This window comes from Anolis carolinensis, chromosome 2, assembly GCF_035594765.1.
Source record: "Anolis carolinensis isolate JA03-04 chromosome 2, rAnoCar3.1.pri, whole genome shotgun sequence".
NCBI classification, from domain to species: Eukaryota; Metazoa; Chordata; class Lepidosauria; order Squamata; family Dactyloidae; genus Anolis; species Anolis carolinensis.
Genome location: NC_085842.1, coordinates 266,556,935 through 266,581,802, shown reverse-complemented (window position 1 = coordinate 266,581,802; position 24,868 = coordinate 266,556,935). Strand labels below are relative to the sequence as shown.

General features: G+C 40.3%; 2 protein-coding genes across 3 annotated transcripts in view; one reads left to right on the top strand and one right to left on the bottom strand.

Annotated features, from left to right (window-relative positions):
- Positions 1–6,493: 6,493 nt before the first annotated feature.
- atg12 (autophagy related 12) lies at positions 6,494–11,695 on the bottom strand. The gene is made up of 4 exons (XM_003223002.4): positions 11,491–11,695; positions 9,450–9,586; positions 7,490–7,552; positions 6,494–6,990 (listed from the first exon to the last, which is right to left on the bottom strand). The coding sequence occupies exons 1-4, from the start codon at positions 11,651–11,653 to the stop codon at positions 6,931–6,933; spliced, it is 423 nt and encodes a 140-aa protein (XP_003223050.1). The 5' UTR covers positions 11,654–11,695; the 3' UTR covers positions 6,494–6,930.
- A 75-nt stretch (positions 11,696–11,770) lies between these two features.
- The window catches only part of ap3s1 (adaptor related protein complex 3 subunit sigma 1), a 30,138-nt gene continuing 17,040 nt past the window's right edge, over positions 11,771–24,868 (top strand). For both annotated transcript variants that reach the window (XM_003223030.3, XM_008114033.2), the window contains exons 1-4: positions 11,771–12,055; positions 18,846–18,937; positions 21,300–21,411; positions 24,321–24,392. In XM_003223030.3, coding sequence (XP_003223078.1) covers positions 11,987–12,055; positions 18,846–18,937; positions 21,300–21,411; positions 24,321–24,392 — 345 coding nt within the window. In that variant the 5' untranslated portion in view covers positions 11,771–11,986. The remainder of the gene's footprint in view (positions 12,056–18,845; positions 18,938–21,299; positions 21,412–24,320; positions 24,393–24,868) is intronic.

The window sequence follows — 24,868 nt, the reverse complement described above, 5'->3', positions numbered from 1 at the left end:
AACTAATTTTGATTGCTTTTTGCTTGTGAAATGCCCTGCATACTGAGTCTAGCCCAGTGGTTCTCAATCTGGGGTCCCCAAATGTTTTTGGCCTTCAACTCCCAGAAATCCTAACTGCTGGTAAACTGGCTGGGATTTCTGGAAGTTGTAGGCCAAAAACATCTGGGGACTCCAGGTTGAGAACCACTGATCTAGTCTTTCAAATATGAGAAAATAAATTGTGTGAAATGGCAAATGGACCAGACTACAGGTGTTACTGGAATGACTACTAGGACTGACTGGATATTGAATGAATACTTTGCTTTTTGATGCTCTTCTTCTTGCAACTGATTAGTATTTCACTAAATATTTGAAAGATTTTACCTACATTCTGAGTGAATCATAGCACCTTCTGTGTGTAGTTATTATGTCTGTGTTATAGTTAGAAAAGGTATGTGTGTGTAACTATTAGCTAATGCATTGTGACAGGGAAAGAAATCTTCTGACAGCAAAATAAACACCACAGGAGTGTGTTAACCCTTCCCTATGCTATCTAAAGATTACTGTACATTTATATATATATATGTATACACACACACACACACACATATACACACACACACACAGAGTGTTCCCTCACTTATCACGGGGGTTAGGTTTCAGGACCACCTGCAATAAGTAAAAATCCATGAAGTTGGGACACTATATTTATTTTAATATTGATACATTATTTTAGTAGTTATACATTATTTTAAGTCTTTATCAACCAATCGTGTGTTGATAAATCACCTTCTCCTCCCGTTGCTGCTTGGGCTCCTTTTCTCTCCCTTTGGCTTCTCCTTCCTCCCTTCCTTAGGCTGTAAATTGTATTTTTTTATTATTTATAATATTCTTTTAGAGTTTATTGAAAAACTGCAGAACAGCAAATCCGTGAAAAGCGAGCCGTGAAGTAGTGAGGAAACACTGTGTGTGTGTGTGTGTGTATATATATATATATACACACATACACACATATATATATTCTTTAGATAGCATAGGAAAGGATTAACATACCCCTGTGGTGTTTGTTTTGTCATCAGAAGATTTCACCTCTCTTTCTGTCCCTGTGATAATTTGTTGTTGTTTATCCGTTCAGTCACTTCTGACACTTCCTGACCTCCTGGACCAGCCCATGCCAGGGCTCACTATTGGCTGTAGCCAATCCCATCTCCTTCAAGGTGAAGCCAGTCACTTTAAGGATACCATCCACCCATGTTGCACTTGGTTGATCCCTCTTCCTTTTTCCTTCCAGTTTCCCCAGCTTTCTCCAAGCTTTCCTGTCTTCTCATGATGTGGACAAAGTACTTCATCTTTGACAAATAGATTTTGAAAAAAATTAGCTTGTTGTGGAAACAAGGATTGGTGATAAAGCTTCGGTGGAGACCCCTTTTCCCCATGATAACTTTTCCAGGAGTGGATTTCTCTTCCTATGGATAAACTTTTCTCACTTCCTGTTGTTTCAGCCCTTTCTTAACTATGAGTTGTTTATCAGTCGGATGTTTGTAACTCGGGGACTGCCTGTAATCTTTTTTTCAGGCTAGATCAGGCATGGGCAAACTTTGGCCCTCTAGGTGTTTTGGACTTCAACTCCCACAATTCCTAACAGCCTACTGGCTGTTAGGAATTGTGGGAGTTTAAGTCCAAAACACCTGAAGGGCTGAACTTTACCTATGCCTGGGTTAAATAATAAAACGAGTAAATAGAAACAAAAAAAGAGAAAAGAACTGGAGTTAAAGGTGATCATATTCTGTGCATGTTTTTTTCCCCAACATCCTACTTAAATAAGAATTCTTAAGGTTTGCTCACTACTTTGTGACATTTTATTTCACCATGTTATTTGCCACCTTGGGCTTTTCCTCTGCATTTGCCTAAATTATTCAGATATTTGTATCTCCTTACATCCTCATCTTTGTCACTGTCGTCATCATTATTATCATAAGTTTGACCTATGCAGTTGGGATGACGGGATAATCATTTTACTTGCAACTCAAAACTGATAAAGAATAGTATTTTGGTGCCCATTATTGTTATTTATCTCGGGTAAGTAGCACATAGATGATAATATGAGAAGGAAGTCTGGTTTAACTCCAGTCAGGCTCCAAAGAGAGCAGCAATACATCCTCATTCTCCATGGGGATTTAATATTGTGACCCTGCAAATTATCATTACAGAAATATCAGTCTCTACAATTTTCTGTGTTTCAACAGAAAGTCTGCCAAAATCAGGACAGTAAATAAAGAACACCATTCAGAAAATGGAAATTCCAGACAGGAGCCAGCTAACACCTCCCAACAGGGCCATAGCCAGAAAAAAAAATTGGAGGGAGGGGTGTTGAAACTTTTTTTAAGGGAATCATGAAGAGTAGTTCCAAACGCAAAATTATTTAGAAATAGGCTCCATTGATAAACTTCAGTGGACACTGAAGACAGATAAACTTCAGTAGACACTCATGGGAATTTGGTTAACCAGTTTAAAATTCATGAGTAAACCAAGTATTTTTTAAAACTTAAAAAAAATTGTGGGGAGGGAGAGGGTTGAACTCCTACACCCCCCCCCCCCTTGGCTACAGCCCTGCCTCCCAACAAAGGATTCCTCAGGAAGGAAGCAGCCAGGCTTTGAAGCTGCAGGGCCATTCAATGCTAATCAAGGTGGCCAATTGCAACATTCACACTTGCTTCAAGCAGACAGTTCTTTCTCCCACCCTGGACATTCCAGATATATCAACCCCACTTGCCTAGTTTTCAACAGACCTTATGACCTCTGAAGATGCCTGCCATAAATGTGGCATGAAACATCAGGAGAGAATGCTTCTGGAACATGGCCATACAGCCTGGAAAACTCATAGCAAGCCAAAACTGAAGGATCTTGAAGTAACCACACTATTCGTATATATGAGCAGGTACAGATTCCAATATGAACTCAAATGGGTTAAAATCCTTATTTATTTCTCCCAGGCCTCTGGAGCAAGTCAGGTGGACCTGGACTCCAGTTCAGGAGCTCTGAATAGAGTAAAGTAAATAGGTAAAGTATTTATTCAATCTCCAACTAGTTCTAGTATTCATTCCAGTTACATCTACAATATGGTTCATTTGCCATCTCACAGAATTTTATTTTCTCATATTTGAAGGGCTAGACCAGGGGTCCTCAAACTTTTTAAGCAGGGGGCCGGTCCACAATCCTTCAGACTGTTGAGGGGCCAAATTATCATTTGAAAAAGAAATACGAACAAATCCCTATGCACACTGCACATGTCTTATTTGTAGTGCAAAACAACAACAACAATGAAAGAACAATAAAATATTTTAAAATGAAAACAATTTTAACCAACATAAACCTATCAGGCCAATGAGATAGTCAAATTAATTAGGATTGTTGTTGTTGTTGTGTGCCTTCAAGTCAAGTGGGCGAGCCTAAGTCTAAAATTATTTATTTATTCATTTACTACATTTATTTACTACATTTATATCCCACCCTTCTCACCCCGAAGGGAACTCAGAGCAGCTGTATGTACATACAATATATTTTATTATTTGCATAGCACAATATTAGCATTATATATTACTACTAGCTGTGCCAGGCCACGCGTTGCTGTGGCGTTGTCTGGTGGTGTTGGTGAGAAATTGTTGAGGTAGTGGTGGTATTGAATGTCTGTTGTATGGCTGTCTTTATGTTTAGTATACACACTGAAGTGGATTATATGGCAGTGTGGAGTCAAGATAATCCAGTTCAAAGCAGATAATATAAGATTCTAAATGGGTTATATAGCTGTGTGGAAGGGCCTTGAGTCTACACTGCCATACAATCCAGTTAAAATCTGATAATCTGTGGAAGAGGCCTAAATGAGGCCTAACTGTGCCTGTCCCCTGGGCTGAGTAGGTTGCTAGGAGACCAAGTGGGCGGAGCTTAGCCTTCAAACTGGCAATTGGATAAAAACTATTATTCCTCTCCCTGTAATTAGGACTTTATTTTTCTTTTCTTTTTGTTGTATCAACCTAGAGCCGTGAATGATGGGTTGTGTTGTCAAATTTAAAGGTTGGGGGGCCTGTAGTTTTGTTGTTTTGTCCGTTGCCCTGATGCCATCACTCTTTTATATATATAGATATTGAACTATACAGTAGAGTCTCACTTATCCAACATAAACGGGCCGGCAGAATGTTGGATAAGCGAATATGTTGGATAATAAGGAGGCATTAAGGAAAAGCCTATTAAACATCAAATTAGGTTCTGATTTTACAAATGAAGCACCAAAACATGATGTTAGACAACAAATTTGGCAGAAAAAGTAGTTCAATACGCAGTAATGCTATGTAGTAATTACTGTATTTATGAATTTAGCACCAAAATATCATGATATATTGAAAACATTGACTACAAAAATGTGTTGGATAATCCAGAACGTTGGATAAGCGAGTGTTGGATAAGTGAGACTCTACTGTACTACTATACTGTAATATATGTAATATATAACATGTAATTAATATTATTATATGGTATTATTATTAGTATTACATTGTATAACATGATAATATTATCAATATCATATGTATATATAATATATTATATTATTAAAACTGATATAAAAATACTATATTATAAATAAGGGCGGGGGCCAGGTAAATGACCTTGGAGGGCCGCATCCGGCCCCCGGGCCTTAGTTTGGGGACCCCTGGGCTAGACTCTGTGTGCAAGGCATTTCATAAGCAGAAAGCAATCAAAATCTTTAATATTTCCAGAAGTCGCTACTGATGACATTGTATCTCTGTGACCGTTTGTAGAGTGCTGGGATATTATGATACTGTTTTTGCTAGTCAATTATATCAGAGGACAGAATACTTTATAAAGGCACAGAATTAAGACACTGCAATCCAGAAAGATACTGGTTATTCTCATTTGCAACTACCTGACATTCAGATATTTGCATTGTCATCCCCATCCTGATCTTTGTCACCATGAGTTGGGATGATGGGAGAATAATCTTACTTGCAACTCAAAATAGATGAATAGTATTTTGGTCCCTATTTTGTTATTCTGTCTTATGTAAGTAGTATCTAGATGACAATATGAGAAGGCAGCTTGGTTAGGCTTCATGGTCAATATGGAGCCTTACTAATGTGACACTCAAGATCAGCATTGCAGAAATTAACTCAAATATTTAAATAATTATTAGTCTCCACCATCTGCTGTATTTAATCAGAAAAACTGCAAATACAAGTATCAAAAATAAAATAAGGAACAAATAAACATAGCTCTACTTTAAAGATGGCATTTTTAACATTTTCACTTTTGAGATTTTTGGGACATGTATAAACTGACTTAGTAGTAGTATGGTCTCTTTTTAGTTGAGTTGCTACCTCACCTCCCAAACTTAAAAGGTGAGCAAAACTAATATATTATATGTCTTGATTTCTTTGTGTCGGTGTCTTCAAGTTGCATTTTTTTGTAGGATAAATTGTAGATAAATGGCATTTTTTCCAGTACGTTTTCCTTAGACACAGAGTACTCAGAGGTGGTTGTATCTGTTCCTTTCTCAGAAATCTAGCCTTACAACACTTGATATCCATTGGCAGTCTCCTATCCAAGTCCTAATCAGAGCTGCCCCAGCTTAGCTTCCAAGATAAGATAGGATCTGATGCGTTTACAATGTTTAGGCCCCACTCCCACTTTCTACATCATCACTTTCCACATGATCATTTTGAATGCTGGCAATGATTCATTCACCTGAACAATGAAGCATGATGTAATATGCTTCACTTCAAGAAACTTGTTGGAAAACAGAAATTTAAAATAAATGTAAAGATTAACAGCTCTTACAAGAAAACAGAGTGGCTTCACATATATACTGTGAGATAAATATATACCGTACCACATATGCTTGAGTATAAGCTGAGTTTTTCAGCCCTTTTTTAGGGCTGAAAAAGCCCCACTCAGCTTATATACTCAAGTTAGGGTCCTGGCCAGCTGGCATATACTCAGGTTGGCTTATACTCGAATATATATGTAATCAGTGTTGGGCAGTCTTATCTTATTAAATTCTTATTATCTTAAATTATAGTTTTATGTAAATATTCAAAAACATTTCACCTACTGATACCTCAATGAATGTAATTTTATTGGTATCTATATTTTTGAAATTTATCAGTAGTTTCTGCATTTCCCATCCTTGTCTTATGATCGAATCAGTAAGTTTTCCCGGTTTTTTGCTGTAAAATTAGATGCCTTGGCTTATATTCAGGTTGGTTTATACTAGAGTATATACAGTATTATTAAAAGTACTGTAGTAAAAAACACCAAAAATTGGGCCCTATGCTGGATATAAGATGAATGCAGGTTTTGTTAAGTGAAAAACTTTACATCCTAGTTTTTAGAGAAAGGTAGATAGATGAGAGAAATGCAAGGGCTACTGGATAAGTAATACCATCCCAACATCAAGGCTGAATACCATGTACTGCACTTAAAATAAAGAGACAGGCAAAAGTAAATGGAAAAATGTAGCTATTTATCTCAGATGTAGATCCTACAGTTGCTAATGCACAATAAATATCCTTCTAAGAGCCAGGCTGTATCTTCCAAACAACCTGATTCAATTATGGTCCATGTGTTTCTCAATTCTTTTTCTTAGAAAAAGAATCTCCAAAATGCTGGAGCAGCAATAGGCAGGTTCAGACGAACTGATGGCACGCGCACTATTGTTTCTGCAAGAAGTCAGCATATGTAGTAAAATCTCAGGCTGAGAAACCTAGATAGTTCTTATAGTTATCTTGTACATGGACACAAAGAAAACAGGAAAAAGAATAAAGTGAATTCCATGGGCAACACTTAAAGCATTTCTTCAGTTTATCCACGGGGAATGTCTTTGAAGATCATTGTAGCCCATTCATTTTCCAGCAACTTGAAGCAATTCTGATTCCGATTTCATCCCCAGGCCTGAGATTTACAATAATGCAAGACAAGCTTTCCATCACTTCCAAAACACTGTAAGCAAATACAAAAAGAGAAAAAATTAAACTAGCAATGCCATGTTCAATTGCACTTAGTCAGCCCTAAGGTCACAGTTGGATTTTTAAAATGAAATGCTGCCACCTATTGGCAAGATACTTTTTTTCATGTCAGGAGTGACTTGAGAAACAGCAAGTTGCTTCTGGTGTGAGAGAATTGGCTGTCTGCAAGGACGTTGCCCATGGGACGCCTGGATGTTTTTACCATCCTTGTGGGAGGCTTCTCTCATGTCCCCACATGGAGCTGGAGCTTATCTGTGCTCTCCTCAGGTTGGATTTGAACCTGGCAGCCTTCAGGTCAGCAACCCAACTTTCAAGTCACAAGGCTTTAACCCACTGTGCCACAGGGGGGCTCCACGGCAAGATACTGCAAGAAAGTTTTGCAAATATCTCAGGCACTCTGGAATCACTGAACCAGGGTCTTCATCTCGAATATTTAAAACATAAGGAAAGAATATTTAAAAACCAGTAATCACCTCATATAATGTTCCAACTTCTTGGTCCGGTGAAGGAGCAAAAGACTGATTCACATAAATAAACTGCATGGAAAAAAGCAACACAATAATAAGTTTGAGTATGTTCTAGAGAAAATATCCATTCTAAACAAAAGCATGTTATTAAATTGTATGATAGTTTTTCCTGTTATATTACATATTGTACCTGCAAATTGTACTATGCCAATTATAACCTTTTACATTCGTTCTGAAATAACAATTCCATATAATCAAAATGGGAAGTCAGAGTGGTGTAATAGTTTCAGTGTTGCACTAGGCTTCTGTTTGACCAGGGTTCAAATCCTTGCTTAGCCATGGAAACCCACTGGAGGACCTTGGGCAGATTACACACTCTCATCCTGAGAGGAAGGCAATGGAAACCCTCCCTGAATAAACCTTGACAAGAAAACCCTGCAATATGTTCACCTTAGGATGAGCTTAAGTCAGAAAAACCTGAAGGCTCATGAACAACACAACATGGACAAAAGAAGAGTCACTGCTCAATAGTTATCTTCCATAGGGCCCTAGAATCCCAGGCATTATGACTGCAGATTGAAGGGAATCCTACTTCCATCTGCAAAGCTAGAGGACCAGTTATTGTTGACCATGTTCTTCCAAGTAGCATTGCAGCGGTAAAAGGTGGAAGATACTCTGCAATCAATTACTGTTATTCAAGTACTGAATTATTGAAATTAGAGCTACTAGATATTACTACTTTCCCCATTCCCACTACAGTTTAAATCCACTGGCTTCAAATTTGCCTCTCTTGCTCCTTTAAGAACTGTAATAACTGCAGCTTCCTATTGGTATCAAAGAGCATATCTGGTATAGATTTGGAAGGATAGGTAAATTTCCCAGTGGATATTCTAAAGGTATTCTATCCCCCCCTGCTTCATAGACTCTTTCAGTAAGAAAAAGCCAGGGAAAACAATGGGAAACTACCTTTAGAACATGACATAGTCTAAGCCTCTCCTAAAGTATAAAAATCATGCCAATGAATTGCACTAAAATTCCCTCAAACCCAAAATTTTGGGGTCTATGGTTCTGCAGCAATCATTCATTTACAGTTTCAGCTTCAAAAAGGAGCTTTAGCTTCTTTTGTTGTATGCAAAGATGTGTGTCACACCTATCCCTTTAAATTGGGACATCAAAGCATTTTGCCTCTGTTTTTGTGAGTGCAGCAGCTATGGGAATCAGTGGGGCCTTTCTAGGTTCAGCATAAAGGATGCTGTGAGCTTTTGTTCTGTGAGAAGCCTTTTGACCTTTATGGGTAGGCTCTTTGAAGTGCTTTGTGGTCATTTGTTTAATATTTCCATAATTTAATGTGGAAAAGACATGTTATTTCTTAATAGCAACAGGCTTAGTGAACTGTGCAAGCAGAATTAAGTGGACATTACTGGTACTGTTACCTAGCCTATTGGTATGTATGATGCTCATTTGAACATCATTGTTAAATTATTTTAATGCATTCTAAATGCGGTTGTTGTGCTTTTTGTTTTTGTAAAATACTTTGATAACAATGCATTCTTGACAACATCATTTATCATCTGCCTGTTTGCAGAATTATGAGCAAACCGATCTTTCTGGATACTCATTCGCTTGTGTGCAAAGGACTTACTGAAATATTTAATTTTGAAATAATAATTTCATAATGATTGCATTAGCATGACTAAGTTAACAACATTACAGAACTTGAGACATGATAAACCAGGGATCTCTAAGAACCCAAGCTTATCAGTGCTGCCTAATTTTGTCCACTTGTAATGGAAACTTTGCTTCTTCATTTAAGTGAATCATGTGAATGAACATTCAGATAAATGGACACATTTTGGATTTCTTCTTTGTTTTGTCAGCAGAAAAACAAAGCCAGATAAGGGATTGACCCTGTATTTAGTGATACATTAAACAACGACATTCTAACTGGATAAAAAAAATCACATACCAGCTGTTCTGAGGCTAACAATTTCAGAAACTTTTTGATGAAGTCAATGAGGCCTTGGATTGTGCGAGTTCTTTCTACTGTCCATTTCTTGGTCTTCATTATAGGGGTATCTCCAACAGCCTTGAGCAAAACATCAACTGGAAAGCAGAACACATTGGAAATGAAAACAGAACAGAATGCATTGTTAAAATGCAGGAAAAGATCATCAATGCAATACAAATTAAATGAGGGAGAAGAAAACATTCCTATTTTACAGAAATACTTCAGATATTTAGGAAGAGCAATTTATGTCCAACTTTACCTATTGGAGGCCAAGTCTTAATTGTGAGCCCCATCTATAGGTCTACAGCAGCAATCACAGTGCTTTGCTTAATAGGATCGGATTAGGTTCAAATGTGTATGAGGGAATATATACGGGAAATTTTCTGCTACAGACGGCTCATAAAAAGGGCACATTTTTTCTGAGAATCAATTTCATCTATTGGTTTCATTGCTGGACTAGGATTCTGGAAGACAAAGGTTTACATCTCCATTCAATGATTCTAGGTTTTTTGGATGAACTCCCAGAGGGTTCAGCAGCCTTGGCCAATGAGAAGAGATTCTGGCAGCTCAAATCCAAAACACCTAGAAGACCATTTTTTGGGAAACACCGAGGCTGCATCTACGGACTTCATCCAACTGAACATGTAAAGTGTTTGGAAGAGTGGGTTTACCATACAGCTCAGACATACTCTCTTTTGAAATTAAATGGATGATTTCCCTGCCTCCATCACACACTAGCAAATTATCCATTTTATTCAGGCATTCTGTTAATTTGCCATCACATTGTAGAGAGTTGTCCTCACCCACTGTCCTTCCCTTGTTTTCTTTGTGAAAAGAAACACCTCCCCTCCTAGACTATGATTTTTGTTCCTGGGTTATAAATGTCATTTCCTAATTGGTTCTATGAGAAAAGTTTATTAAACTGAAAAAACTTTGTCTTTGCAGGAGGGAGATGATCCTCCTCTCTCTGTGCCCTCCCACACAGCCATAACCATATAACCATATAACCAGAGTATCAAGGCAGAAAATCCCACAATATCTGCTTTGCACTGGGTTATCCGAGTCCACACTGCTACGTATTCCAATTCAAAACAGAAAATGTAGGATTTTATTCAACTGTGTGGAAGGGGCCTCTCTCTCCTTCCCCTTGTTGGAAGGAGGGAAAGGAGGAGGTAATACATGGCACACACAACACACAGAAGGAGGAAAGTGCATGAGACAGAAAGGAACGCAACACACTGCCCATCTTCTGTCTTTTGTGAGCAAAAGGTAATGATAGAGCTTTTTCTCAAAGGGGCATTTTAGGTCCTCCCACAAATTGTGTAACCGTATCATTTTAAAGCTAAGAAAGACAAATACCATCACAAGACAGAATTGACCATTTTCCCCATCTCAAGATAATTTTCAAAAAAGTCACTTGCTAAACAGTTTAGAAAGCATCTGAAAAGATAACCGTTGCAATCCTTTTAAAACATCAATATATTGCTACCCTACACTTGAGGCGTACGTCATGTGATGAACACAGCAGGTTGCCATTTCTGAAGTGGGTGGCTCAGTAGTATTTAATGAATGTGATGAGGTGGTTAGTACAGGCTTGGGTAAACTTCAGCCCTCCAGGTGTTTTGGACTTCAACTCCATGCTGTCAGGAATGTGGAGTTGAAGTCCAAAACACTTGCAGGGAGGGCCGAAGTTTGCCCATGCCTGGGTGAATAACACCTCAGGGCCTTGCGGGGAAATGGGTTTACTTCTAACTGCATTGATTCTACAAACGCACCCTTGGACCTCAATACCCAGAAGGCTCAGCTGCCTTGGGCAATGACAGGGGGTTCTGGGAGCTGAAGTCCCAAACATGCAGAAGCCCAGAGTGTGGGAGGTAAACACGGGGGTTAAAGCCCCAGCCTGTCAGAACCAGTGGACGACGGCCGAGGGCGGGCCCTGCTTGGAAGCTTGACAGGCCGCAGCCTTTGTGGCAGTGAGGGTTCCCCCCTCCTCGTTTACTTTTCTTCCTGGCGTCTCCGGCGGGTTCCTCGGTCACCGGGGAAACCGAAGCGGGAGGAGGGAGAGGAGCCCCCTCTGCTGCATCCGCCGAGGCTCCGCTTTCCGGGGTCTCCTCCCCACCGCCTCCATCCTGCGGCACCGCCAGAGACCCTTCCTCGGACATAGCCGCGTCTCGAATGCGGAAGCTGGCTCGGTTCCCCTCCCTTTTTATATATGCGAGCCGCGAGCACGTGACCTACGGGATTGTCCCTCGTGAGCTGCCGTAAATCGAACGTCTTCTCCCTTTTCCTCGTCTTCCACCAGGCTTTACGTCATCACGTGACGCCGCGTCTCTGAATTGCGGGTCTCTGAGGCAGAGTGAAGAAGGGACCCGGTGAGAAGGAAAGCAAGGCGGGAAGGGGTTGCTTCTGCGCCTCAGAAGGGGAGGCCGAGGCAGACCGCTTCCCCCCTTCGGCGTCTCTTCTGGGGGCTCCTCAGCCTCGCTTCCCTAGTCGCCATGATCAAAGCCATCCTCATCTTCAACAACCACGGCAAGCCGCGTCTCTCCAAATTCTACCAGCGCTACGTGAGTCTCCAGAGGAAAGCAGGGAGGGAGGGAAGAGGGGGCAGCCTCGGGCCACACGGAGGAATGAACGCAGCTTCACGTCACATCCCTCACTGTGCTTCCCCCTTCCACGCTATCTGCTTTGAACTGGGTTATATGGCAATGTGGACTCAGATAACCCAGGCCCCTTCCACACAGCTGAATAAAATCCCACATTACCTGCTTTGAACTGGAATATATGGCACTGTGGACTGAAGAGTATAAAACATTACCACGGTTAAATCATATAGTGCCACTAAAGCATCTTATATGCTTTAAACATTTAGCCCTGGTGGCACAGCGCTGAGCTGCTGAACTTGCAGACCAAAAGGTCACGGCTTCAAATCCCGGGAGCGGGATGAGCGCCCGCTGTTAGCCCCAGCTCCTGCCAACCTAGCAGTTCGAAAACATGCCAATGTGAGTAGGTACCGCTCCGGCAGGAAGGTAACGGCACTCCATGCAGTCATACTGGCCACATGACCTGGAGATGTCTGTGGACAACGCCGGCTCTTCGGTTTAGAAATGGAGATGAGCACCAACCCCCAGAGTCGGTCACAACTGGACTTAAAGTCAGGGGAAACCTTTACCTTTTTAGCATAGAGAAGGGTTAACACATCTGTGGAGTTTGTTTTCATGTCTCTGCCCCTATTCAGAAGATGTAGCTCACTTTCTGTCCCTGTGATAACTGGATTTTGAAAAAAAAATGGCTTGTTGTGGAAACAAGTATTGGTGATAAAGCTTTAGTGGAGACACCTTTTCCCCGTGATAATAACTCTTCCATGAGTGAATTTCCCTTCCTAGGACTAGATTTCTATCAGGGCCCTCCCACACAGTCATATAACCCAGAATATCAAGGCAGAAAATCTCACAATGTTTGCTTTGAACTGAGTTATCTGAGACCACACTGCCATATATTCCAATTCAAAGACAAAAATGTGAGATTTTGTTCAGCTGTGTGGAAGGGACCTCACTTCCTCTTGTCTCACTCTAGTTGTTTGTAAGTTCTTTGTAACTCTGGGACTACCCTCACCACAAATAATCAGGGATGTAAGGCCCTTGGCATTTTGTGTTTAATAGATAAGTTTTAACAGCAAAGAAGGAGCATGTGAATCAACAACTTTCTTGTCACGTCAAAGGATTTGAGATTAGTGGAGATGGAGGAACAGTAGACATGATCTTCACTGTACAACAGCTCCAAGAAAAATGCAGGGAACAAAATCAACCTCTGTACATAGCATTCATTGACCTTGCAACGGCATTCGACACAGTGAATCGCAGCGCTCTTTGGACCATCCTCCAAAAAACCAGGTGCCCTGACAAATTTGTGAACATCCTTCGGCTCCTCCATGATGACATGATGGCAATAGTCTTGGACAGCAACAGTTCCCAAAGTGACCCATTTAAGGAATCAGGTGTCAAGCAGGGATGTATTATTACCCCCACTTTATTTTCCATCTTCATCACTATGATACTTCACGTTGTTGATGGGAAGCTTCCCACCGGAGTGGAAATCATGTATCTGACAGATGGTAAGCTATTTAACCTCAGCAGACTGAAAGCCAAAAACAAGGTCACCACAACATCTATTATAGAACTCCAATATGCCGATGACAACGTAGTCTGTGCGCATTCAGAAGACCTACAAGCCACTCTCTACACCTTCGCAGAAGCATACGAGAAGCTTGGCCTCTCATTGAACATCGAGAAAACCAAAGTGCTCTTCCAACAAGCACCAGCTAACCCCTCTGTAATGCCAGGAATACAGCCTAATGGTGTAACATTAGAAAACGTTGACCATTTTGGTAGCCACCTCTCCACAAAAGTCAACATCGCCACTGAAATACAAAACCATTTGAGTTCTGCAAGTGCAGCATTTTTCCAAATGAGGCAGAGAGTGTTTGATGATCAGGACATCCGTAGAGATACCAAGGTGCTTGTTTATAAAGCCATTGTCCTCCCAACCCTGCTCTACGCCTGCAAAACGTGGACAGTCTACAGACGTCACACTCAACTCCTGGAGCGTTTCCATCAGCGTTGCCTCAGAAAAATCCTGCAAATCTCTTGGGAAGACAGGCGGACAAATGTCAGCGTGCTGAAGGAAGCAAAGATCACCAGCATTGAAGCGATGCTCCTATGCCATCAACTCCGCTGGACTGGCCACGTTGTCCGAATGCCTGTTCACCGTCTCCCAAAGCAGTTACTCTACTCCCAACTCAAGAATGGAGAATGGAATGTTGGTGGGCAGGAATGGAGATATAAAGATGGGCTCAAAGCCAACCTTAAAAACTGTGGCATAGACACTGAGAACTGGGAAGCTCTGGCCCTTGAGTGCTCTAACTCGAGGTCAGCTGTGAACAGCAGTGCTGCAGAGTTCGAAGAGGCACAAATGAAGGGCTTAAGTGAGAAACGTGCCAAGAGGAAGGAGCGTCAAGCCAACCCTGACCGGGACCGCTTTCCACCTGGAAACCAATGTCCTCACTGCGGGAGAACATTGTCACGACCCAGGCTGCAGAGCACCAATAACCATACACAGAGGCCAGAATCTATCTAATATCTTTATTAAGGAAATATATAAAGTTAATAAAAGCAAGTGTATGAAATAGTCCAGAAGTAGACCTTTCAGGAAAGGTCAAAATTAGTCCAAAGAAACAATGTCCAATATGAAATATTAAGGTCCAAAGTTGTAATCCAATAACCGAAACACTCACTTTGCCAGGCAAAGTGAGGGGAGATGACAATGTCCTTTAGTCCATGAAACTTGAGCGAGGCTAGGGAGTAACTTGAACAAGGCTTGATACAAGGCAACAAGGAACGAGGAGCAAGAACAAGATCCGTGGAATTACTTGGCAAAATCCGGAAAACAAGGCAAGGCTGAGTCCTGGAAAACAAGGCAAGGTCCGTGGAGGTAAACAAGGCTGGAAACGGGAACGAAGGCTTGGAAACGGGAGCGAAGGCTTGGAATCAGGAACAAGGCTTGAAACAGGAACGAGGCTTGGAAACGGAGCGCGCTGTCCACACACAACTTACTCCAGTAGCTGACGAATTGACTCCGCAAGGTCCCTTTGTGGGCAAAACACCTAAATAGGGTCTAGTTTTCCCACCAAAGAGCAGTTCTCTGGGGAACCAGAAACGAAAGCTAAACTCTGAGTCCAGATGCATGACTCCTTAAAGTTTCCCATGGAAAGCAGGCTTAATCAGCTGAATTCTTAGCAGCTATCCTAGCACTCCTGCGAGACGCTGCTTGAACTCCCCTCTGTTGTTTACAAAACTCGTGGCGAGAAAACACAGGAGATTTAGGCTCAGGGCTTGTTTGACAGACTTCTGGAAGACAAATCTCTTGCAGGTGCAAGGTTCCCAAATCTGGCTGGGAAGGTTCCAATTCTGACTGAGACGGTGAAAAACCCAAGTTCTCCTCTTCATCTGGTACTACAGTACCAGAGACGGGACTACATGGCCCATGACTCATCACAAACATAAGGGTCAAGAATAGGTCTCTTCAGCCATCTACAGATTCATCCCCAAGACCCCACAACTGGAAGACCATCGTCCTCGACCTACGAGGGATCACCTAAATAACTGATACCTTCAGAGGAGGTGGCACCAAAGTGACTATAAAAATGGTGATATGTTGCAGCAGAAATGTATTGTTTTAAGAAAACTATCCTTGTAGTTGGATACAACCACAAAAACATTTTCATAAGCCCAGTTTACATGTACTGTATCAATGCACCTAATTTACTTTTTGAATTTGTTCATACAGATATGCTGTCATTAGAGATATCATTATGACACTTCAAATCATGTGGTTTCATCTGCACATGTGACACACTGGTTTTTTTGTTTTTTGCTGCTGGTGTTTTTAATGTTGTTTTCCGATATTTTAGCTGTGATGTTGTAGTATGGAAAGGATCATAAGGATGATACCCTGAGTTATCAACCCTGGTGTGTGGGTTTCTTTGTGTGTGTAAATAGTGTATCAGGTGGGCAGGACATTCCTGGTTCATTGTCCCCATGTGAGTAGGTGCCCTCCCCATCATTCAGACAGTGCCTGTGAAGGACCGCTGCTATTAAGAAGAGGGATGGGAGAGACAGGCACTTTTCATATAGTTGTGTACCATTGTTTCCCATCTTTGTCTCTTCTCTATGTTTTTCTTTCCTTTTCTCCCCACAACTGTGTGGCCATGGTCTTTCTGCCACTTCTGAAGTAGCATCCCTTTCCCATCTTCTGAGCTCAGGACTGCTTTTGTGGGAAGCCACGGAGAAGGTGGCTCGCTACAGCACTTTGATGGTTGGGTGGGAAGGGAAATCATTCTCCTTTTCAGCCACATTTTTTTTGAACTGGCATTATATTGAGCCATATTCTGCTTTATCTGGCTCAGTGTTCTCTGTGCTGAGAAGCTCTGTAAAGCTTCTGCGAAATGCTGCATTTTTCACTGGGGTGTGTCTGTTACACACAGAATGACTGAGTTATTGTTCTTTCTCCAAGCTGAGCTTACTTCAGGATATCATGAAAGAAAGAGATAGGTTGGAGAATTGTATTATAAATGAATATTTTGACAAGATGGGGGCACAGAGTGAAGAGGGGGCAGCCAGAAAGACACGGCTTCATTGTGTCTTGTCCACTAGCAGTTCTGATTGAGGCCCAGAACTGATGAAAGTACAAGCAGCCATAGCAGTGGTTCTCAACCTGGGGTCCCCAGATGGTTTGGCTTTCAACTCCCAGAAATCTTAACAGCTAGTAAACTGGTTCGGATTTCTGGGAGTTGTAGGTCTAAAATATCTGGGGACCCCAGGTTGAGAACCACTGAGCTATAGGGTCACAAGGGTTAACAACCCGAACAACACTGCCACAAAATTTAATTACTAAAATACCAAAGTCAAAATATTATCAGAATTTAAGCTATTTGGCCAGAAATGGAAAAGAATAGCACAGGATCCTATATTTTGACAAATGGTAGATTTGTGTGAAGCACAAAGGAGTGGATCAATGACAAATCAGATAAAGGAATAAAGGAAAAGGGCCAAGAGAGGAGAAGTGGTAAAGCTCTCTTAATTTGAGAAGCAGGAGACAATAGCTGCACATTGGTGGGTTCTCATGTTGCCTGATACCTGAGCCTTTTTCATTCACTAATGCCATGTGATACTTACCTAGCTTTAGCATGAGAGCTTTTGATCCTGGTAGATTATTACAAATGCACCACCTGCAACATTTGGCAGGTGCTTTGGGACATAATGGAACATGGATAGTTGTCAATGAGAGACAGATGTGAAGTGCTATATATTTTTCAAAGAGTTACCACCCGTGCCTGTTTTGTCATATGTGTTCCTGCCCATTCATCCAGATTGGCCCTATGCACATACAGCGAGGCAAACTATACAGATTGAACATCCCTTTTCTGGAATTCCAAAAATTAAAATACTCCAGAATCATCCACATGCCTAAGATAGTGATGCCTCTGTTTTCTAAGGAATCAGTGTACGCAAACTTGGTTTCATATACAAAGTTGAGATGGTATGTGTGTGACAGTTCAGGATTAGCAGTTAGCTAATTCATTGCTGTGGGGCTGATGGGCATGAATTCAACATTGCAAAGGTCTACAAGTTTAGTGCCTTTGCATTAGTAATCACTTAGTAAGTTTCATGATTATTTATTGGGAATTTGATATTGGATCTCCTGTTCCTAGGGTAATATTAACCTCTACACCGCAATGGCTTCCATAGTCCAAAAATCTGAAGTATTCCAAAAAAACAAAACATTTTTCCACCAGCCACCCACCCACCCAATTCCACTTTTGGGAAGGGGCTTGAACTATGTCTAGTGCCTGCTGAGTTTTTCCTCAAAAAGCTCTTGAAGGGAAAAGTGATTAGGTGGAAGGTAGAAAGGATTTAGTTTATGCAAGGCCACTGTAAATCGCAGATATCCTTGATGCTTTTGTGCTCATTTTCTGCCTGGCCAATGGTGGTGTGGGCACCCTGGGAATGGGCCACAAGGGCAAGCACAGAGAGACCCCTTTTGCCTGTATCCAGCCCAGAGAGAATAAAAATGTTTCATGGGGCAGGGGGATTTCCCCATCCTTTCCTGGTCATTTTGCTAAACAGGCAAATGTGTGCTTTTTTTCGAGTCAGGAGTGACTTGAAAAACTAAAGTTGCTTCTGGTGTGAGAGAATTGGCCGTCTGCAAAGACGTAGCCCAGGGGACACCCAGATGTTTTGATGTTTTTCCCATGCTTGTGGGAGGCTTCTCATGTCCCTACATGGAGCTGGAGCTGATAGAGGAAGCTCATCCGCACTCTCCCCTGGTTGGATTCGAACCGGCAACCTTTAGGTCAGCAACCCAACCTTGAAGTCATCAGTCCTGCCAGCACAAGGGTTTAACCAACTGCGCCATCGAGGGCTCCTAAATGTGTGCTGACAGATGGGGAAGCATCAGGAACATCTGTTTTTGCCTGTGCCTTAGATAAACAGAGTCCTCCCCTTTTGATGGAGGACAGCTCAGCTGGCACTGGTTGTGTGACTAGCTTCCTTTCCTTACTATCCCTCAATCACTATACATATTCAAATAGGGATATCCCAAAATTAGGAAAACCTCTGATCCCACCCATTTGAGATAATGAAGATTCAATCTATGCATCCTAAAATTTTGGGACTTAATCGCCTTTTTGCTTAGTGTATTTGTGGATGATGACGGAATAGTTTTTATGCCATATAACTCTTTATAAACCAAATTGTATATCTCTGCATTAAGTATCTTAATGTTTTTTTTTTTTTGCAGAGTGAAGATACACAGCAACAAATTATCAGAGAAACATTTCATTTAGTGTCAAAACGGGATGAAAATGTTTGTAACTTCCTAGAAGGAGGGTTGTAAGTATGACTAAATTCAAAACTGCTTTGTGTAGTAGAGGTTTGTGCAAAAGTAGGATTTTGAATTGAATACATTATTTTGAAAGGGCATTCATATGAACAAATAAACATTGGTCCTTTGTACAGAATGAGAAAATGTAGCATTTCTTTCCAGAAAATTTAGACTTTGTGTCCGTGTATAGTGCTGAAATATATATTCAAATCTAGTGCACTGTTGACTCTAATATGCACCTTAATTTTCAAGACCCTGAAACCAAAAAAAAAAAAAAAGGATTTGCCACCAAATGTAATGTGCAGTGGAAAGAGAATGGAAACAAAGTACAAGAAGGAATGGGAGAAAGGAGCCTTGAAAGAAAAGGCAAAAAGAGAGAACGAATAGAAAGAAGGTACAAGAAATTAAAGGCAGAGAAAAGGAAGGATGGGAGAGGGAAAAAAGGAAAGGAGCTATGCGCCAGTGGAGCCAAGGCCGGCACTGCTGAGCATGAGGCCATGGTGAGCCAGAGTGAAGGAAGCTGCCTCTTCCTCCTCGGCTTCAGGGCATGCGGCTGGGGAGGAAGATGTGAAAGAGGCTTCGGTGCCTTCACCGGTCATACGCCTCTTCCTCCTTGGCTCCTTGCCAGCCCGCTTGCTCACCCACTCACCCCTCACCAGCTCCTCACCCCCTTCATTTGCTCCCATGCAGACTCCCTTACTCGGTGGTTCCCTTGCCCCCTTGCCTGCCCACTCGCCCCTGTGCTCACCTCCTTGCTGGCTCGCTCACCCCCAGTTTAGGCATGATTCTAATGCACCATCAGATATAATGCACATCCCAATTTTGGCTAAGCAATTTAGTCAAAAAAGGTGTTCTCTAGAATCACGTAAATACAGTAGTTACTGATTGCTAGAATTAACATTTTATTCTTATTTATTTTGTGTCAAAAGCATTGCATAATAAATAAGTTTAAAAATGATGAAATAAAGGAATCACAAGCAACTAAATGGTTTTAGACCAAAAGCGGGCAACAGCAACCGCATTGTCCGTAGCTTTAAACAACTCGTCCTCAATACATGAGGCAGGACATTGTGGGCAAGCATACATATGCTGAGTTGTTTGTTCTGCTCCACAGTCACACAAGGTGGAGGATTCCTCCAGGTAGTGCCATCTTGCCAAGTTGCCCATTCTTGGTTTGCCCCTGGAGGCAGACCCTCATGGGGCGTCAGTGATGTCTTGGCACCAGTTGAATATCTTTGGTGAGAATTATCTGAATGATTAACAGAGAAAAAATAAAAGTGCCTAACAAAGAAGCAATATGACTAATTCTTCGATTTAATGCAACCTGCATCTAAGAAGCTTTTAACTGTAAATAACTCGGCCACCACAAAGATAATTATTCAGATTATTAAACGGTTTATGCATTCAAGTAGTATTTGTGCATCTATCAATAGCTGAATGATTTTAATACATCATTCTATAGTCATATTTATGTCCGTACTGTAATTATCATCAGCATACTTGACCTTGACCTGTCCAGCAGCAGTATTGGGTGAACCTTTGCACATCATGTACTGCTGTGCTGTATATTGGCTTTTTAAAGATAAATAATAATAATAATAATAATAATAATACTTTATTTATACCCCTCCACCATCTCCCCTCAGGGACTTGGGGTGGCCTACATGAGGCAAAAGCCCGAACAACATAATTGAACAAAATAAACAACAACATAAACACAATTCACAGTATAAAAAGATAAAAACAGTAATACAATATAAAACGAGAATATTATAACAGTTAATAATAGTCAACCACCAGGCACAGTTCAATCATCTACAAAGGTGGAGAAACTGAAGCAGCAATGCAAGAATAAAATGATGAATTAAAGTGCATAAATGATAAAAACCTAATAAAATACAGGATAGAATTATAATACCACCTGGGCTGATTATCTAATGACTGTTTCACCAAAGGCCAATGAAACATCCAAGTCTTTAGTTGTTTCCTGGAGGAGGATAGAGAGGGAGCTAACATAATCTCCCTGGGGAGGGAATTCCAGAGACCGGGGGGGGGGGGGGGCACAGCCGAGAAGGCCCTCTCTCTCATCCCCACCAGACGTAATTGTGAGGAAGATGGAAGCGAGAGAAGGGCCTCCCTGGAGGATCTTAGTGATTGCACAGGTTCATAGGGGATGATGCTGTCATGAAGATAGGCAGGTCCCAAACCGTATTGTCTACTGATGCAATTTAAATAGTTTTAATTTAAATAGGTTGCATAACTGTTCTTTGTCACAATGAAATTTCTTCCCTATTTTTTTAAATGTAAATTTAACAAAGTCAAATTGGAATGTTGCTATTGATTACTTTTGTCTGTTTTGTTCTATTTTAGATTAATAGGTGGCTCTGATAACAAATTAATATATCGGCACTATGCTACATTGTATTTTGTCTTCTGTGTTGATTCTTCAGAAAGTGAACTTGGCATTTTAGATCTAATACAAGTAAGTAATCTATAGACCATTTTGTACAGTCTTGAACAGTTGCTTGTTCAGATTTTATTATTATTATTTAGTGAAGAAAACAAATCTTATTAGATGTAAGCCACAGAGGGCAGTATAGCCTTTTGAGTGCAGCTTCCAGGATGCTCCCTATGCTAGCGAAGTCTGATGGAAGTTGTACCCCAGCATCATCTGTGAGGCTGCATTTTATCATCTCTCATGCAAGCAAATGAGAACTTGAAAGAAATATTTATTTTACTAAGAGAAATAAAGATCACTAGAGCCTACACTATTTGTATTGCAAAAGGCTTATTGGGATATTTGTGTGTTTTGGTAGGTTATCCTAAATAATACAGTGAATCTAGTCAAATACACTTTTTTTAAAAAAATGTGAGGAAAATATTTTCAGGTTTGTTTCTTACCACTTACTAGCTACTATGTTGGCTGTGGAATTGTCTAAAAATAAATTTTCCAGATAATATATAATATTTATTGTAGTTTTTCAAAATCATAACTTGCAGGCTGGATCTTACATGATAGCCAGAGGTTCCCCACCTTGACTTTACATAATCCACTCTCAAATGCAGAGGAACTGGGCAATTGCCAGGGTGTTTCTCTGAAATGATAGCACCAATGGTCTTTAATAAATTTTCAATTTTCATTTAGTAGCAGCAGCAAAAACTTGAAATTTTCAGCTGTTTTATGAAGATTCAAATAACAGAGGAGTCAAGCCCAAGCTAAGTTGGATGTGATTCCCATCAAAAGAAGAGAAACCAATGTTATGACTTTCATTGTACTCTAAACTCAGCCCAACATCTTTCAAAAAATTTTATTTCACAAATACATCAGCTGTTCAGGGCAGATGTCTGACAGTAGGTTATTAGTTTAACATGTACAACAATGGGCTGTAAGAGAATTATGTAAGGCTCAGAAAAACTGGATTCTGAGAGGAATGCAATTTTCCTGTATAAAAATCTCACTGTGTAAACCTCAAAACACAACAGTAGAGGGAGCTATGAAATCACTTTTTTGAACATTTAAAAAATAAAGTTTTTATTGCTGAAAACGTATACCTACTCCTTTTCATAGAATCATAGAGTTGGAAGAGACCTTTTGGGCTACCCAGTCCAACCCCCTGCCAAGAAGCAGGAAAATTGCATTCAAAACACCAACAAAATGCTATTTTTTTCTGTAAAAATCTTTCCACAAAGCTTTCTTTTGTAGTGGCTGCCATTACAGCTGAAATCAAATCAAGCCTTTATAGTTCTTATATGTCATCACTTAATCTGGCATTAATATCTGTGTTTTGAAAAGATTCGAGTGAAGACATGTCTATTTGACACTGATTAGTCTGCTTGCTGATAAACATTTTGTGTAACTGTATCAGAGAGTGTCTAGTAGTTCATGTAGTTTTCAAAATTGAATCTTATTTTTTACTTGTTATTTATCCTTTTTGATTTCTATAATACACTTCTCTGGAGGTTGAATAAAAACCATTGAGTGCTTTTTCCAGAGTGTAAGACTCTTGCTTTTATGTTTTCCTCATATTCCACTATTGCTACAGGAAGAAAGAATTCATGTGAGAGATGAAAGTTAAAAGCAGTAGGTATGAAGCTCATGGAGTAGGTTTGTGAAGGTCATGTTCTAGCTTGCAAAGCTGTTAAAAGATTTAAATACTCATCTGAGCTTTGTGGTAGATGAGTGAGATTCAATAAATAAAACAAGGGACACATTTGATCTTGTTTCACAAGACAGGGCTTTTCCACAGCAAAAAAACAAATCTAGCTTTTGCTACTCAAGTGTATAAATTTGAAATGGCCATTGAAATTATTGGTGTAAAGTGAATTAGGGCTGTGCTATGTGTGCTCCCTAACAGCAGTAGATCCCATCTGATCTTGGAAGCTAAGCTAGGTCAGTCCTGATTTTGATGGGAGACTGCCAACAAATACCAGATGCTGTGTGCTATATTTCAGAAGAAAGAACTAAGAAAACCACCCTTGAATATTCCTTGCCTAAGAAAATCCTATGAAATTCATGGGGTCATCATAGGTCCTAGGTTACTTTTAAAAAATAGCTATTGGTCAGTGTACATTTAAAATATGGTATGTTATAGGTTGGTTTGGACTTAGAACACTATGAAAATGAGCCAAGATGGGCTCATATTTCTCCTTGTTCTCAACTGTGGGGTGGCAAAGAAGAACTCCTTTTTGTTTTAAGTTTGCTTTGCCACCCAACACTGACAAATCGGTTTCATCCAGCTATGGTTAAGGTTAAACATCGTTCAGAATATTAATGCTAACATTATGTTAAACTGTTGCTAACACAAAGCAAAAGTTTCCTGCCATTGTGGAAGAAGGAAAGGAAGGGGGAGTATATGAACCCAGCAGTTTATCCTTGTAAATAATAAACTGTGGCTTTTAAAAAATGGTTTTTAATGTTGTTTACTAAGATTTCATCTTTGGATCTTAAAATAAATGTAATTAAACACAACAGAAACAGCCTGTTTCCATTACTTTGTTTCCTGTTCAATTAATCCTGTTCCATGAGGAGAAGAGTGTCTAGAACTTGCAAAATGGCTCGCACTTATCCCATGGTTATTACTGAGGAATTCTAAAGTGACTTAGAGAACAAAATATTTAAGCTGATAAAAAGATGCTCAGAATGTGGGTTTTGTTTGAAATAAGTTATGTTGCTGGAAGAAAAGGAATGTCAAATATGTCAGCAAAATCTGATTTTTCATAATGCAGTTGGATTGTGCTAGATAATCCCTGGGATTAACTCCACATGTTGTGCAGATACATGAGATTTCCAGAATTCCCTGGAGTTGTCTGTGTTCTGTGTAGCACATTGCAGATTTCCTTAATGAAATGGTTGATTAATCTTTGACCTTTTGCAATCTTTTCTCCCCACAGGTATTTGTAGAAACATTAGACAAGTGTTTTGAGAACGTCTGTGAACTGGATTTAATTTTCCATGTAGACAAGGTACTTGGGTTATCTGCTGTACTGTGAACGGAAATTATTCTGCAGACAAAAAAATATTTGTTCTGATGTCAGTAAACTGACTTGTTTTTAGTTTAACAATTGTTAAATTACAAAGAGTAAAATTAAGTGTAGTATTCAAGACATGGGTTAAATGCTCTAAAGCCACCTGATCCTGTCTGATATTGGAAGATAAACAGCTCTGGTAAGTATGCAGATAGGAGACCACTAACAAGATGAACTAACAAGTTCCATCACACTTGTGGTGTATGTAGAATCAGAATCACGTTGGATTTAGAAGGTACTTTTTAAAAATAGACACAATCAAATTTAAGCAGTTTTTTCTAAGTTACCAGTTTCTAAGATGGTCTAACTATGTTCAGACCATACAGATGAGTGCAGAGGAAAAAGGCTACACAGTTAAAACAGGAAACCTAAGGCAAATTATATGAAAATAAGTCCACAAATGCTTGCCCTTC

Coding starts and splice junctions, on each gene's coding strand:
- atg12 (XM_003223002.4), bottom strand. CDS start 11,653: ATGTCCGAGGAAGGGTCTCTGGCGGTGCCGCAGGATGGAGGCGGTGGG. Junction 7,553..9,449: donor TGTTAGCCTCAGAACAGCTG/GTATGTGATTTT, acceptor TTTTCCATGCAG/TTTATTTATGTGAATCAGTC. Junction 6,991..7,489: donor AAGTTGGAACATTATATGAG/GTGATTACTGGT, acceptor ATTTGCTTACAG/TGTTTTGGAAGTGATGGAAA.